This window comes from Furipterus horrens, unplaced genomic scaffold, assembly GCF_987537825.1.
Source record: "Furipterus horrens unplaced genomic scaffold, mFurHor1.1.pri manual_scaffold_21, whole genome shotgun sequence".
Classification (NCBI taxonomy): domain Eukaryota; kingdom Metazoa; phylum Chordata; class Mammalia; order Chiroptera; family Furipteridae; genus Furipterus; species Furipterus horrens.
The window spans coordinates 264,778-279,043 of NW_028327191.1; the positions used below are offsets into that span (position 1 = coordinate 264,778).

Below are 14,266 nucleotides of genomic sequence, written 5' to 3' on the forward strand. Positions count from 1 at the left end.
GTCAACCAGTACAGAATGAGGAAACAAGAATTGAAAAAAATCAGGAGAGGCTTAGGAACCTCCGGGAAACTTTAAACATGCCAACATCCAAATCATGGGGGTGCCAGAAGGAGAAGAGGAAGAGCAAGAAATCGAAAGCTTATGTGAAAAAATAATGAAGGAAAACTTTCCTAATTTGGCAAAGGAAATAGACATACAAGTCCAGGAAGCACAGAGAGTCCCAAACAAGCTAGACCCAAAGAGGACCACACCAAGACACATCATCATTAAAATGCCAAGGGTTCAAGATAAAGATAGAATCTTAAAAGCAGCAAGAGAAAAGCAGAGTTACCTACAAAGGGGTGACTATAGACTGTCAGCTGATTTCTCAAAAGGAACTTTGCAGGCAAGAAGTATTCAATGAGATGGAAAGTAAGGACCTACAACCAAGATTACAGTATCCAGCAAAGCTATTGTTTAGACTGGAAGGGCAGATGAAGTGCTTCCCAGACAAGGTAGAGCTAAAGGAATTTATCATCACCAAGCCTTTATTATATGAAATGTCAAAGGAACTTATTTTAAAAAAAGAATATCAAAATCATGGACATTAAAATGACAACAAACTCACAACTATCAACAACTGAATCTAACAAATTAAAACAAAACCCAACTAAGCAAACAAACAGAATAGGAACAGAATCATAGGTGTGGGGATCATTTGGAGGGTTATCAGCTGGGAGGGGGAGGGGGAGAAATGGGGAAATGGTGCAGGGACTAAGAAGCATAATCGATTGGTACAAAATAGACAGGGGAAGTTAAGAATAATATAGGAAAGGGTGAAGCCAAAGAGCTTATATGCACAACCCATGGACATGAACTAAGGGCGGTGGGATTGCTGGAGGGAAGGGGGGTACTGGGCAGAGGGGAGCAAAGGGGGAAAAATTGGGACAACTGTAACATCATAATCAGTAAATTATACTTCTTAAAAAATTCTGTGTATTCCAAGGTCTGAAGGTACTCAGCTGTGTTTTCCTCTAGGAGCTTGACAGCTCTGTTTCATGTTTAGATTTGTGATCCCCTTGTACCCATTTCTTACACGTGGTCTGCAGTGGGTCCAGGTCCCCATGTTTCAATGAGGCCGTCACATGCAGCCAGCATGGCCCTCAGGAGGCGACCCTCCCTCGGGCGTCCCCTGGCCCTTTGTCACCAGGCACGTGAACCCAGTCTGTCCTGGTCCCCGGGCACACGGCCTCCATGCCTGTGCCTTCCCAGGTCAGGTTCAGAGTTCGCCCGTCGGGTCCCACAAGCAGACCTGCGGAGCTGTGGCTGGGTGACCTGAATCAGTGGGTGACACGGTGGGCCACTGCTGCTCGGGCTTATGCTTTGGGAAGGGGCACCATACTTCATTGGCCCCGTCCTTACATCTGGGCTGTGCCCCATCTGCCCAGTGCCACGTCCCCATATCCTTGCATCAGCATCTGCATTAGGAGAAGTGATGTTAGCGTTCAGTCACCAGCTCCTTCCTGCCTGTTCCTCTGTTTGTTTTGTTAATAGGGTGAGTCCTCCTGACTGATCATGTGACCGTGAGCCCCACAGGGTGGCACGCATGGCTCGCAGGTCCCTGCGTTGGACTTAGATCTCGTTTAACGGCTTTTGGGTCCAAGATCATGAAAATACTGGCCTGTCAGTGTCGTCCTGTGCTGGCCTCTGACTGGCGGCATGCGGCTCACCAGTTCCTAGACATGTGAGGACTGACTAGTGAGGCTGTCTGCGCCCGGTGTTTCCTCTATGAGAAGAGTTTGGGGACAGAGGTTTCTCTGCTAAGGCTGCTTTTAATAGCAGCGGGATGGGACTGCTCAGGCTTTCCTTTCTCCCCGTCCACCTTTGTAAGACACGCTCTCAGGCAGGGTCCGTTGCGCCCTCGGCTCGGTAAGCGGTCACAGTGCGCCCGGGCCCTCTGCTGGCTCAGGTCCTTCCTCTCCTGGCCTTGGTTGCTTAGCCGATCTGGCCTGGGGTTTATCAGCATAGACGCTGGCTCGTGTGGTGTGGTTGTCTCCTTCCTCTGACGTCAGTCTGGTGCGTTCTTTCTCAGCTTCCTCGTGGGAGCTGTCAGTCGCTTTTCCATACTTCCTTGTGCTGACGTTTGCATTTAAAACTGTCCCCTTCTCTCCACATGGATCCAGCTGTAACGGCGGGTGTTGAGACAGCTCTTTTTCCTTTTAGCTGTGTGGGGTGTCCAGTGTTGGTCCTAAATTCCTTTTAGACTTAGGCTGCAGAGAGCGTTGTGCCTGATATCACACCTCCCGGCCCAGTGTGGCCACTCTGCCGACCACCCTGTGGGTGCACGTGGCTGCCCGGCTGCTCTGCTCCGACCATCTCCAGTGGGCAGCGGGGCCCACCGCGGCTGTGGCCTCAGCTTCCCCGTCTTCGCCCTCAGTGCCGGGTTCCCTGAGGAGCCCTGGAGAGGCATCCTGGGAAGGCCCCTCATTTGAGTCTGCTGTGGGTTTCAGAGAAGTCCCAGGGGTGGGTCGCTCTCCTGTTTGCCCCATGTTGGGTGTGCGTCCCTGCCAGGCTCCTCCCGAGGTCCCTGCACCCCTTTTCTGCACTCTGCTCCTTCAGCAGCACTCACGCAGCCCAGCCCCACTCAGACCGGGAGATCGACGGGGTCCACCTCCAGGGAGGCTGTCCTCGCACAGCATCCTCACCAGCACAGTGCTGGGGACGTGCGCCCTGCTAGAGTGCCCAGAGTTGCCGCTGCCCCAGCCTCTGTGGGGTTCTTCTGGCCGGGGGGTTTCTGGGCGCCCTGTGGATCAGAGGCCTGCCTTTCCCTGGGCACTGCACTGGGTCCCCGCTCTCTGCCCTTGGCCACGTGGTCCACAGTGGGAGGTGGGCCCTGTGTTTACAGCTCCTCACAGCCACCTGCCTCCAGCATGCCCGTGCTGGGAGGAGGCCCGAGGAATCAGTGCTCCATGCTCACGTTAACAGCACCTCCTGCATTAAAGCTGCTCGTGCCTGTGCCGTGTGGCTTATTCAGTGGGCTGTTGTGCCCGTTGAATGTGCGTGAATCAGAAACTTCTTCAGGGTCGGGAGGAATGGCAGGGGGCAGGCTCCTTTCGGCGATGACCGCCCTGTGTTGCGAGGGTTCTCGCATACTCAGGACGCACCAAACCACGGGACGCACGCCTCAGGCCTGAGGGTTACAGCCTGCACTCTGCCCCCGAACCCCCGGCCTGTGGGGCTGGGTATGGGGATGATCCCCAGCCTTGAGTGGACGCCTTCCGGGAGCAGCTCTTCCGCCCTGGGAGATGCGAGTTCCCAGACGTGTGCCACAGGCTGGCAGGCAGCCAGCCGGCCTTAGTGGGTCCCCTGTCAGCTAGCTGCTCTGTCACCTCTGGACCTGGAGGGGCGGCAGGCTGGCTGTGTCTGTCTGTCTGTCGCCCTGACGGGGAGGTGGCGACTGGCCCTGCTGTCCTTCTGTCTGGTTGGTCAGGGTCTTGGTTCCGCCCAGGCCTCAGCTCTGGGGAATAGGGACCGCGACCCTCTGTCCGTTCAGCCCGGCTAGAGGCCTGGGAGCTGCAGGGGCTCTGCAGCCTCACGGTGCTTGAGGCAGTCGGGCTGCAGGGTGGGGGTGGGGCAGGGTAGGGGCACTCCATCGGGGTGCTGGCTATGAGTCCCGCAGGTAGTCAGGTTCATCCCTAGCTGCCCAGCCAGTTCCTCAGGGCTGCTTCCAGGTGCCCACCTTTGGGCAGGAGTCACTGTCGCGTCACTGCCAGCAGACAAGACTGAGGAGGACACCCCAGAGCTCTCACCTCCCCAGCCGCAGTCCTTGTCAGACAAAGCAGGGGGACCAGTTTGTCATTTCCTGTGGGCTGAGCAGAGGCCCTGCTTCCTACCTGGCCTGGACTGGAGTGCAGGGGAGAGGCCTGGGGTGGTCGGTGCGCCCAGCGCACCCATGCCGCCAGGCAGGAGGGGAGGTGGGCCGCGGTGGTGGCAGGCGGGGCTCCTCACTCTGCACTTTCCTCGGGTTCCTGCAGGGCCTCCGGGCCTCGCACGGGCAGGCGGCACTGCCCTCTCCCCGCTGCCTTCTGACCCACAGTTGATGGGGTGGGCTTGCTCGGAAGGGTTGGGTAGTGGGTTGCCTTTCCCTGAAGCCGCCTGTGCTGCTTGTGCCCTGGCTGGGGCAGTGCACGGGCGCTGAGGGTGTTCCCACGCAGGCCCACGTGCAGTCGGAGGTTGTATTGGGGGGGGGGTCCTTGTGTGGGGAGCCCTTCCCAACCCCTCAAACTCGGGGACTGCAGAGAGGCGCATGCGCCATGCTGCCGCTCCTCCCCGGGCCTGGCTCTGACACCGTGTAAACGTGGTGAGGGCGCTACGGGCGTGTGGAGGTCAGTCAGTCTGCATCCCGCGTCCGTGCGTCAGGTGTTAGTGGGGTCCACACAAGGAGGGGCGGACTGTGCAGCGGGGAGGGCGAGCCGTGTTCCGAATGTGAGGCTGGGGGCTCGGGCCCCGGGCTCAGCGGCCACTGTCCCTGTGTCCTAGGGCGGCGCCAGATCCACCACCTGGGAAGCCAACTGCAGCTGAACCAGCACTGCCTGGACACGGCCTTCAACTTCTTCAAGATGGCGGTGAGCAAGCACCTGACCCGCGGCCGGAAGACGGCCCACGTGATCGCCGCCTGCCTCTACCTTGTGTGCCGCACGGAGGGCACGCCGCGTATCCTTTGTGTCGGGGCCTCGGTGGACCCCGGCTTGGCTCTTGGTCGGCCTCCTCTTCGATGTTGGGGTGCCGTAGTTGCAGTGCCCTGTGTGTAGTTGAACCCCTTGTAGGATTAACCGTCTGGATGGGTGTCAGGCTTTCTGGTCACCTGTCGCTTACTGAGCAGTCGCGTCCCCCCTTCGCCCCCAGAGAGGACACGGTGGGCGTGCCGCCACCACTCTTTGTCGTCTCCCTGTGGCGGGCTGGTGTCCACGGTGCACAGTGCAGGGCGCTGGCCGCACAGAGGCCCACTGGCCTCACTGCCGCCCCACCAGCCCCGCCTTCTCTGGAGAGGACCGCGTCGGCGTCTTGCTCTCCTGCGCTGACTGCTGCGCACGCCGTGGGTGCAGCTGCTGCTGTCCCACGTGCCCAGGCTTCCGCCCGCTGCCTCTGGGCTCCCTGCAGGGACTGTGCTCTCCTGCTTACTTAGGCCCTTTTCCCTACCACCTGTCCTGGGTGGGCCCTGCCCCCGTCCCATGGCCTCCAGCGGCACCTGTGCTCATCAGAGGATGGCCTCCCTTCTGCCTGTGCCCACAGGGGATTCCGGCATGCAGAGGGGTCTCCCCAGAATTCGCATAGCAGTGCCGGGTCTTCCTGCCTCCACAGGCCTGCTGAGCGGCCTGGCACCCCTGAGCCTTGCCCTCCACCTGTGGTGGGTGCTCCTTACAGGCTGAGAGGGTCATGGCACCGCGGACTTGGCGGCTCTGGCACCTCCTGTCTCGGGCTGCCCAAGCCACTGCTTCCTCCCTCTGTGCTGCGCCTGCCTGGCCCTGCAGTCCTGTCTTCCCCCTCTTCTCCATTTACCGTGGGCCTGCACACAGCTGGGCGCAGAGGCCGCGTGGGACGCCCTGTCCTCAGAGCATGAGCATAGGCAGATGCACAGACGGAGCGCAGACGGGCTGATTTGGGAGTCCATGGCAAGGGTTTCTCTTTGAGGTGGTAAAAGTGGGTCAGGACTAGATCATGGGGCTGGTGGCACAGCTCTGTAAATAGACTGAGAAGCACTGACCTGTACGCTTGAACGGGTGAATTTGTGCCTGTAACTGACCTTGTAGTGCTGTTAACCACCGGACAGTAGGGTGTGGGGAGGCCTGGGCCAGCCTCAGGATCCTGCTTTGGGGGAGGCAAGTAGGGGACCCCAGACTCATCTTGGATGCCCCTCTCATTCCTGCCCCTGGGCCCTCCCTGTCCCCCTGGCTTGGCTCCACGGTCCCCGTCCTGGCACTGCATCATCCCTTCCACATAAATTCCAAATGCCCAGAGTCCATGCAAAAGCCGCTCTCCACTTGCCCCAACTGCCTACAGCCCCCACCCCCATGTCCCGGTGAGCTCCCCACTCCCCGGCTCAGAATGGGTCTGGTGGGAAGAGACCTGTGCTCCAGACCTTCTGTCCCCGGCCCGGGGCAGGTGCAACTGCAGAGACCTGAGGGCAGGATGTCCAGGCCGCTGCCTTACACAGGGCACAGGTGCGTCTGCCCACAGCTGGTGTCCAGGCTTGTTTGCTGGGCTCCAGCCTATGGCAGAGGTGCCACACACACTATAGGCTCGGTTGGAAGCTGCTCTGTCCAGCAGAGGCTTCGTGACCCCGGCGGAACAAACTTTTACCCAGGACACTTTGTTATATCTGGGGGAAGGGAGGTGACTACCTCTCTAGTGGAGACCAGCCGCCAGACCTTCATCCCTCATGTCTTTTATTGAGGAGGATACACATGAGAGATACAAGGCTAAAATTCATAAATGGACTATTGTAGTCAGGCGTTTGACAGTGACAGATAACACACACTAATTCAGGACAGGCTGGTCCTCTCTGGCTTACGTGTGTCAGCCAGTTTGGCAGCCTGGTGTCCCTGAGCCGAGAAGGTTGGGGGAGGCTGCTGGGAGGGCAGTGGCCTACCAGCCAGGCTGACAGAGACCCCAAATGCGCTGTAGTGGGGAACCAACATGGATCGGGCCCCGAGGGCGTGCACGGGCCCTGGCCTGGTGTGGGGCAGGCGGGAATGTGGATGCTGCTCAGGGAGGCACGTGGCTCAGATTGCCCTGCTCCACGGAGGAGCTTCCTCCTAGTCCATGGACATCGGGTGCCTGCCATCCTTTGAACTTGGTTAAGCTGAATTCCGGCCTCCTCTCTAAAATACGTGTGCTCTCTGCAATGCCGGGTGCAGGTGGACCTCCAGTCGGCGCTCCCACCTCGCAGCCCTTGCTCCGCTGTCACTCCCTCCCAGGCCAGCAGCGGGTGGGCCAGGATCCCACTCGGCTTCAGACTTGTCTGGGCTTCTTTTTCTCTTTTGAGGCATAAAGGGAAACGCCCAGGTCTCTGTTGTGTAGGTGGACGGGTTCTGACCTACATGTGTGTCCGTGCGACCCGGGCATCTTGGGAACAGGGTGGCACTGTCCCCACGGCGATTCCCAGCGCTGCTTCAATCGGCCGCCCTTCTCCCGGCGAGCTTGTCCTCGGGCCTCCTGGGCTCGGAGCCTGCATGCCTGTTCTTTTTTTATCTTAATTTTATTACTTTTCAAAGGGCTTCACTTTCTGGAACAGCTTAGGGTTAGGGCAGGGCAGCCCCTCGCGCCCCACGAGCCTCCACCAGCTCCCGGCCCCCCTGCGCTGTCACGGCCACGCTGCGTCTGACCGCGGGGGGGGGGGGCACACGGCAGTTTCATGACCCATGGACCCCTTGTGCTCTGTCCTCGCCCATCCCGGGCACCCTCTGACCCTCCTGCAGTCCACAGCACGTTTCTGCCTGCCGCCCGGCTGGGACCGCGTGTGCAGCCTCTGGCTTCGCTTGCTTCCTCTGTCGCTTTTCTCCCGTGTCACTGATTTCTGCTCACCGGTTCTGTGCCGCCTTCCCTGCCCTTCGTCCTTGCCTGTCCTCAGCTGTCACAGCCTGTGGGTCTGCACATGGCGCAGCCTGCCGTGGGGCTACCGCCCTCAGAGAGAGCACCGTGGTCCTCTGAGGTCGTGTGCCGGTGTCCAGCCTCATGGGGACTGCAGCAACAGGGTCTTCCCTCCGCCCCTGGGCTGGGCTCTGACCCAGCCCCGCAGGGTTTATTTCGGAGTTACTTCTTAAAGCCACGGTGGACCCAGCACGATGCTCACCTTTGCCTCGATGGACAAGCCCCTGGCTCAGCAGCTATGTTTTGGGTGCATGTGTCCAGCCTGGCTGTGAGTCACTGCAGGCCTGTTCTGGTTACAGTTTAATCATGTGCCAAGAGCAAGGATAGGGCCCACGCCAGGGTCCACACAGATGTCCTTTGGAGCTGTGAGGCCTGAGGCAGGCAACGCCTCAGCGTCTGTAGGCACGCGGTGAGGTTGCCGAACGCTGCGGCTGGGCACGCCCGGTGGGGCAGGACGTGCCTGAGCGCGGTGGGCGCCTCTGTGGGCACGGACAGGCCCCGTCCTGGCCCTGGCTCACAGGAGTCTCTGGAAGGTCCCAGTCACCCTGCTGCCGCCTCCCTCCCCCCTCACAGTCGACGCCGAGCGTGGGGTCCCACAAGCCTGTGGGTGAGAGATGCTCCTTGACCTGTCCTGCAGACATGCTCCTCGACCTCAGCGACCTGCTCCAGGTACAGTCCCCTCTGAGTCCCTTTCCCGGCCAGGAGGGTCCCTAGGTGAGGAACACGTGAGGGCGTGGTCTCTGGTGGGGGCACTGGACTCCAGCCCCATGTTGTCCTGGGCCAGTGGCAGGACCCAGGTGGACTCAGCCTTAGGTAGGGCAGTTCTTTAAAAGAAAAAAAAGACTCAGGCACCCATTTTAAACAATACACCACCTCTTTCTAGTCTGTTGAAAAAAATTTGCCTTCTGGGTACCTGGGAAGCATCTTCCCATAGAGTTTCTCATCTCCAAAGGACTGAACATGGCGGAAAGACCCAGTAAGAGGGACACAAGTGCATGGGACCCTCTGGGGCAGGGCAGGACCAGAACGGAGGCCTGGAGGTTCTGCGTGTGCCCCACGCCCCGGGGTTGGGCCTATAGGGGTCACTCCGTGGAGGATTCGGAAGAAGTCGTGGCATTGAAAACAGACGTGAGGATCTGTGCAGGGTCCACACGAATGCCACCCCCACAGGGAAAGCTCTGTCCCGATCCAGGCACCCCATGAGGCGCTGGGCTGGCCAGCATCACAAGCAGCCTGTATTTCTGTCCTCCCAGCAGTCCTTATGCGTGGCGGCTCTCAGGGGTCCTGCTCAGCAGACCCCCTGGAATTGTGAGACTCCAGCACTTCACATGGCGTGCGCAGTCCAGGGCAGAGCCCCGTGGCTTCCTTTGTATCCAGTGACTGCCTGGGAAGGAAGGGCTTGGGCCCTGCAGGCAGGGCAGGGTGTTCTGGTAGTTTCTCACTTCACAGCTTTGGAAACAGGAAACCGGCCAGGCGTCCAGACGGAAGAGGGCGACTGGAGTGGATGTTTCCGCTCCCCCAGGGTGAAGCAGGGCTGGGACGGTGGAGGGGGGGTGGTGTCACTGCTGACCTGCAGGTTCACACTGGACACGCACGGACAGCTGGCTTAGCCTCAGCGCCTCAGGTGGATGGCTGTGCCTGGCCCCAGGCGGTCCAGCTGTCATGCCCTGGTCCAGGTGAGGTGGCCTCACCCCGGGGCTCACTGCCAGGGGCTGACCCCCTTAGAGAGGAAATGAGTACAAGACTCAAAATCGGAAGAGACCACACAGGTTTAGGGTCTCATTTTACTCTTATCCACATGCCCCAAGGTTCAGCACTCCCCAGGCCGAGCTCACAGTGAACACCCTCCCCCAGGAGCCATGGGATGACCTGGCGCCTGCTGCGCCCATGGGTGCTGGCAGGAGGCCCCTTCGTCCCATTGTGGCGCCGCTGATATGGGTGCTCACTCGCCAGGGCACGGCCCGTCATGCATGCAGAGCCCACCTGTCCTCGGAGGGAGTGGGGCCAGCCACCTCCACGGAGACGAGCTGCAAACCAAAGTGACCCTTAGCCAAAGTGTCAGGACACGTGGTAGATACAGAGGGACAGCATCTGGCAGTAACTGCTGGTGTTCCAGTGCTTCCCGCTGAAGACCTGACTTTCCGCAGGAAGTCTGTTCAGGGAGCACTTCCCTGGGATGCTTGCTCCTTCACTGCCTGGGACATGGGATAGGGTGGCGGGAGACGTGACGTGGGCAGCCGGTCTGCACGGAGGCAGGAAGCCAGGCGGTCCAGGAACCTGGTGGGAACCCAGCAGAGGGCACACGTGCACCTGAACCACATGCATCTGAACATGCACATGAACATAGCATGCACTCGCACACACATTGGAGGGCAGGTGCAGGCCGCAACTTGAACTGCCAGCCCTCATGATGGCTTCTGGAGCCTTCAGGGTACCTGCGAACAGCAGGTAAAGTGCGCCCAGCAGAGGTGGAGGGTGCCTCACCAGGACCTCCAGCCCCCCCGCCCCCCCCATTCCTCAGCACCTGGGAAGGACGCAGCACATACCAGTCTTTTCTGGTGGCCTCTCGTGCATTGGGCCAGGGGCTTTACTTTTTTTTCTTCTTTTAAGATTTTATTTATCAGGCAAGGGAGGAAGAGAGGGAGAGAAACATCAATGCCTGCGCCCTATCTGCCTTGACTGGGAACCAAGCCGGTGACTCTAGTTCTCAGGCTGGCGCTCAGTCCACTGAGGCACACCAGTCAGGGCTACACTGGGTTCTTTAAAGACTGAACTGAAACGTGCATTTTAAAGGGAACAAAGCAGACGTTTCCTAAATACAAACGCCACTGGGGGCGGTTTTTCCGACAGGTGAACGTGTATGTGCTGGGGAAGACTTTCCTCCTCTTGGCGAGAGAGCTCTGCATCAACGCACCAGCAATAGGTATCGTGGGGCCGGCGGTGAGTGGGGGGTGCGTGTGCAAGTACGAGGGCGCGGCCAGGCAGGAGACGGGTCCCTGAAGCTGCCAGCAGCCCAGCAGGGTGGCCGCTATTTCTGACTTGAAGCCAGAACACGGAGGTCAGCTCCCGGCAGGTGTGGACAGAAGGAAGCGGGGGTGCTGCTGTGTGTGGGGCCCTGGTGTCCACCTTTCAAGGACTCACCTGGCAGCCAGGCGCCTCCAGCAGGGCGGGGCCTCGGCGCAGACGCAATAGCCCAGCCTGGGTGTGGGAGCGCTGCCAGGAGGGTGGTTCTTAGTCTTCCCGGCAGGCGGCTCCTTCCCGTGCCTGTCAGTGCCCAGAAGTGCATCTCCTCGAGGTAGGGCAGTCAGTCTTGGGCCACCCACAGGGTGGCCCCAGGGCAAATGGTCCCTTGGTGCAGGGAAGGCAGAGGCCAGCAGGGTGGGCCAGGAGGCTGACGCGGGTGCAGGGTGGGGAGGGCCCTCTCCTCCAGAGGCCACACCCCCGCTGAGGGAGCCACACTTCCCCTCCTGCCGGGGGTCACGCTGAGGTTTTCCAGAGGCAAAATCATCGCCCAGGGGGTGTGCAGTGCGGGAGGAGAGCCTGCCTCGCCTGCAGCGCTCCATGTGGGGCGCCCCGGAGCACCGCGACCCCACTGCACGCATCCCAGCCATCGGACAGTAGGGCTGTCTCAGCGGCTAGCGATGGCTGGCCTTTTCCAGAGTGTTCTGGCTGCAGCGCTGGAAGGCAAGCCTGCCCCGATACTGAGGCCTAGCCGCGGCAGACAGCAGACCAGGGCAGGCAGACTTCCCTGGGCTGCGGTGGCTCCCAGCCAGCCTTGTTCAGCACGGCAGCCCTTTGCTGCTGGGCCGCTGAGAACTCCAGCATCGCTCATCTACGCGTGGCTCTCACTTCATTAGAACGCGAGGCACACTATTTTAAATGACTGTTCCCAGGTTTAAATTTGAAGGGAATGTCGTTTTTTTTTAATACAGAGAGGGGAAGGGAGGGAGAAAGAGATAGAAACATCAGTGTGTGGTTGCCTCCTCTGTGCCCCCAACTGGAGACCTGGCCTTTGGTTTGCAGGCGGTTCTCAATCCAGAGTTACACCAGCCAGGGTGGGAAGGTCTTAAGCTTAGAACCATTTAGAATAAAACCCAAGAGGGTGAGAAGGACAGCCAAGCCCACTAAGCAACTGAGGTGGGTGTCACTGGCGGGGTGGGGGCTGCCATCTGCCCCCAACCCCGCCCCCCACCTGCAGTGTGCACCCCAGTGTGCAGTGCAGGAGGTGCTGTGAGGCCCAGTCACCAGCACTGAAACAGCCTCTGGCTGTGCAGAAAATGTCTGTTTCGTACATTCAGCTGCAGCCGACTGTGTACAAAAGATCTGCCAAGTTCATGAAACTTGTCGGCTGCCACAGAGAAAGTGCCACCCTCCTGCCCCACCCCCACCCCCCACCCCAGTGCATCCCAGTGCTGCGATGCCTCAGGCGTAGAAGATGAGCTCGGGGATCTGCCCGCCCTGGACCCCAGTGCCGTTGGTGCTGTCTGAGGAGCACTGGAACTGGAACGTAACCTTCCCGCACTGCACCTCCGTCATGCCCTCCTGCCCGAAGTAGCTGAGCTCACTGCCGTCCAGGACGGCGCTGGCTGTGTAGAAGGTGTCCTGCTCCACCTGCACAGGGTGCTCGAACCAGACTGAGAAGGTGCTGCTGGAGCCGTCGGAGACGAATCTGGTCAGGTTCTGGGCCAGGACCACCCCTAGCCGCTTGAGCTCAATCTTCACGCTGTACTCCGCTTTCCCGGAGCTGGACCCGTACAGGCCCAGCCCCGCAACGAACACCCTCCTGTCCGCGGCAAACTGGATGCTGTCGCAGCGCCCGCGGTAGCGCCACTGGTTGCTGCGGTAGGCTGAGGACTGGAAGCGGTGGCACCTCTGCGGGGCCAGGCCCTTCCTCTTGGTCAGTGGGAAGTCCAGCAGGGGTTTGTTGGCTGCCGTGTACCACAGGAAGATGTTGTGGGTCTCCTCCAGTGTCAGGATGTCCGACTGGGCAGCGCCATTGGCAAACTCCTCCAGGGTCATGGTTGGAATTCGGACCAGGTAGAGGACTGGCCCCAAAACGTGCCTCTTGTTGCGTGGAGTGACTGGTAGGCCCTGCCTCTTGCACTCCGCCTCGGCCCAGCTCAGCACGGCCTCGAAGACCACTGCCTCCTTGGTGTTGAGGGCCTCCCGAGTAACGATGATCTCCAGGGTCTGCCAGTCCACCTCGCAAAAGCCCTCGGACCTCAGGGCCATCTCAGCCTGTGCGTCAATGACCTCCCAGCAGCGCTGGGTCAGCTCGGGCTCCTCGAACAGCCGGCTCTGAGACAGCAGCACACAGGCGTTCTTGGCTTCCAGACTTGTCTCCAGAAAGTGGACGCAGGCCTTGGCTAACGCAGGGACGATGTACTTCTTGGCAGCGTAGAGAGTAGCCAGCACTGTGTCTGCTTCCAGATCAATCTCATCACTGTACATGTACCTAGGCAGGGCAGGAACTATGTCACCGGCCGCCTGGGGCACGCTGGGCACCCAGCGCCTGGAGACAAGCCCCTGGTCCTGCGGACTTCCCCTCCAGGCCGCTGGCTGCGGGGCAGCAGGCAGTAAGGAACCACCCATCCTTGCAGCCGGTGGCGCCCACTTACTTTAACATGATAAGGAAAGCTGCAGGCTCCACATCGGGAATGTGAATTTCTGACTTCATTTCTGCCAGGTCCCCATAAAACATGGCATAGAAGACTGAGCTACCAACAGCCAGGACGTACTGTGGAGAGAGAGCGCGCAGTCCTCAGCCCTGGGCCCTCCAACCCCAGGGGTGCCACCCAGGGTAGAGAACAGTTCATAATAAGGAAATGGCCTGTCATCTTTGGGAGCTCAAAGGGCCACCCCTCTACCAACCTTGTGGGCAGGCACTCTGCGGGCCCCGCCCGGGGGCCCCACGATGAAGTGCACGTCGGCCATGAGCTCGTTGTTGAACATCAGCGCGTTCCTGTAAAGGGGGAAAAGCACGCGGCTCAGGGCCGCCCGGGCTCGGAAGGAGGGGAAGCTGAAAGCCTGGCTCAGGGACTGGGCACGGCAGGGGCGGGGGCGCGGGCTCAAGGCCGGGCGCGGCCCGGGCTCACCTCTCGCGCAGGGTCGGGTGGAAGGATTGCCAGTTGGGGCTCTCCAAGTTGTTGTTGTCGGGCGCGGGCGGCAGGGGCGCGGGCGGGGGCGCGGCCGGTGGCGGGGCGCTGGGCAGGCCCTTCCTGCCCGCGGCGGCGGCGTTGCTGTTGGCGATGTCGGTGGCGGTGGCGGCCGCGGCGCAGGCGGGCGCGTACAGCTCCGCGGCCATCTTCACGGGCAGGGCGGCCTCCGCGCGCGGGGGCGGTGCGCCGTGCGCCCTCCCGCCGCGCCGGGGCCTCGGGGGCGGCTCCGCGAGCACCAGGAGCGCGGTGAGGCACTGCGCCACCCGACCGTGCAGACAGGCCAGGGGCAGCAGCATGGGGCCGCAGCGGGCACTGCGACTCGCCCCGCCGCCCGCTGCGCGGCCGCAGGGGGCGCCGTTCACCTGCGAGTCACGGCGCGTCACGGTGCCGTCCCGCCCCGCGCGGAGAACGTAGGGGCCGAGGCCCCGCCCCCGGAGAGAGCCCCGCCCCACGCGCGCTAGGAGGACGCCCGGGAGCGA

At 60.9% G+C, this 14,266-nt stretch overlaps 2 protein-coding genes across 5 annotated transcripts in view; one reads left to right on the plus strand and one right to left on the minus strand.

Moving 5' to 3' along the window:
- The window catches only part of BRF1 (BRF1 general transcription factor IIIB subunit), a 38,975-nt gene that overhangs the window by 10,079 nt on the left and 14,630 nt on the right, over positions 1–14,266 (plus strand). For 3 of the 4 annotated variants that reach the window (XM_090265530.1, XM_090265528.1, XM_090265529.1), the window contains exons 3-5: positions 4,519–4,692; positions 8,267–8,298; positions 10,480–10,552. In XM_090265530.1, coding sequence (XP_090121656.1) covers positions 4,519–4,692; positions 8,267–8,298; positions 10,480–10,552 — 279 coding nt within the window. Of the gene's footprint in view, positions 1–4,518; positions 4,693–8,266; positions 8,299–10,479; positions 10,553–10,821; positions 10,832–14,266 lie in introns of all 4 variants that reach the window. The other variant, XM_090265533.1, reaches the window with a different exon arrangement.
- Positions 12,025–14,138, minus strand: BTBD6 (BTB domain containing 6). The gene is made up of 4 exons (XM_090265534.1): positions 13,725–14,138; positions 13,501–13,591; positions 13,248–13,366; positions 12,025–13,084 (listed from the first exon to the last, which is right to left on the minus strand). Exons 1-4 carry the CDS (start codon positions 14,081–14,083, stop codon positions 12,052–12,054), a joined length of 1,602 nt encoding a protein of 533 aa, XP_090121660.1. The 5' UTR covers positions 14,084–14,138; the 3' UTR covers positions 12,025–12,051.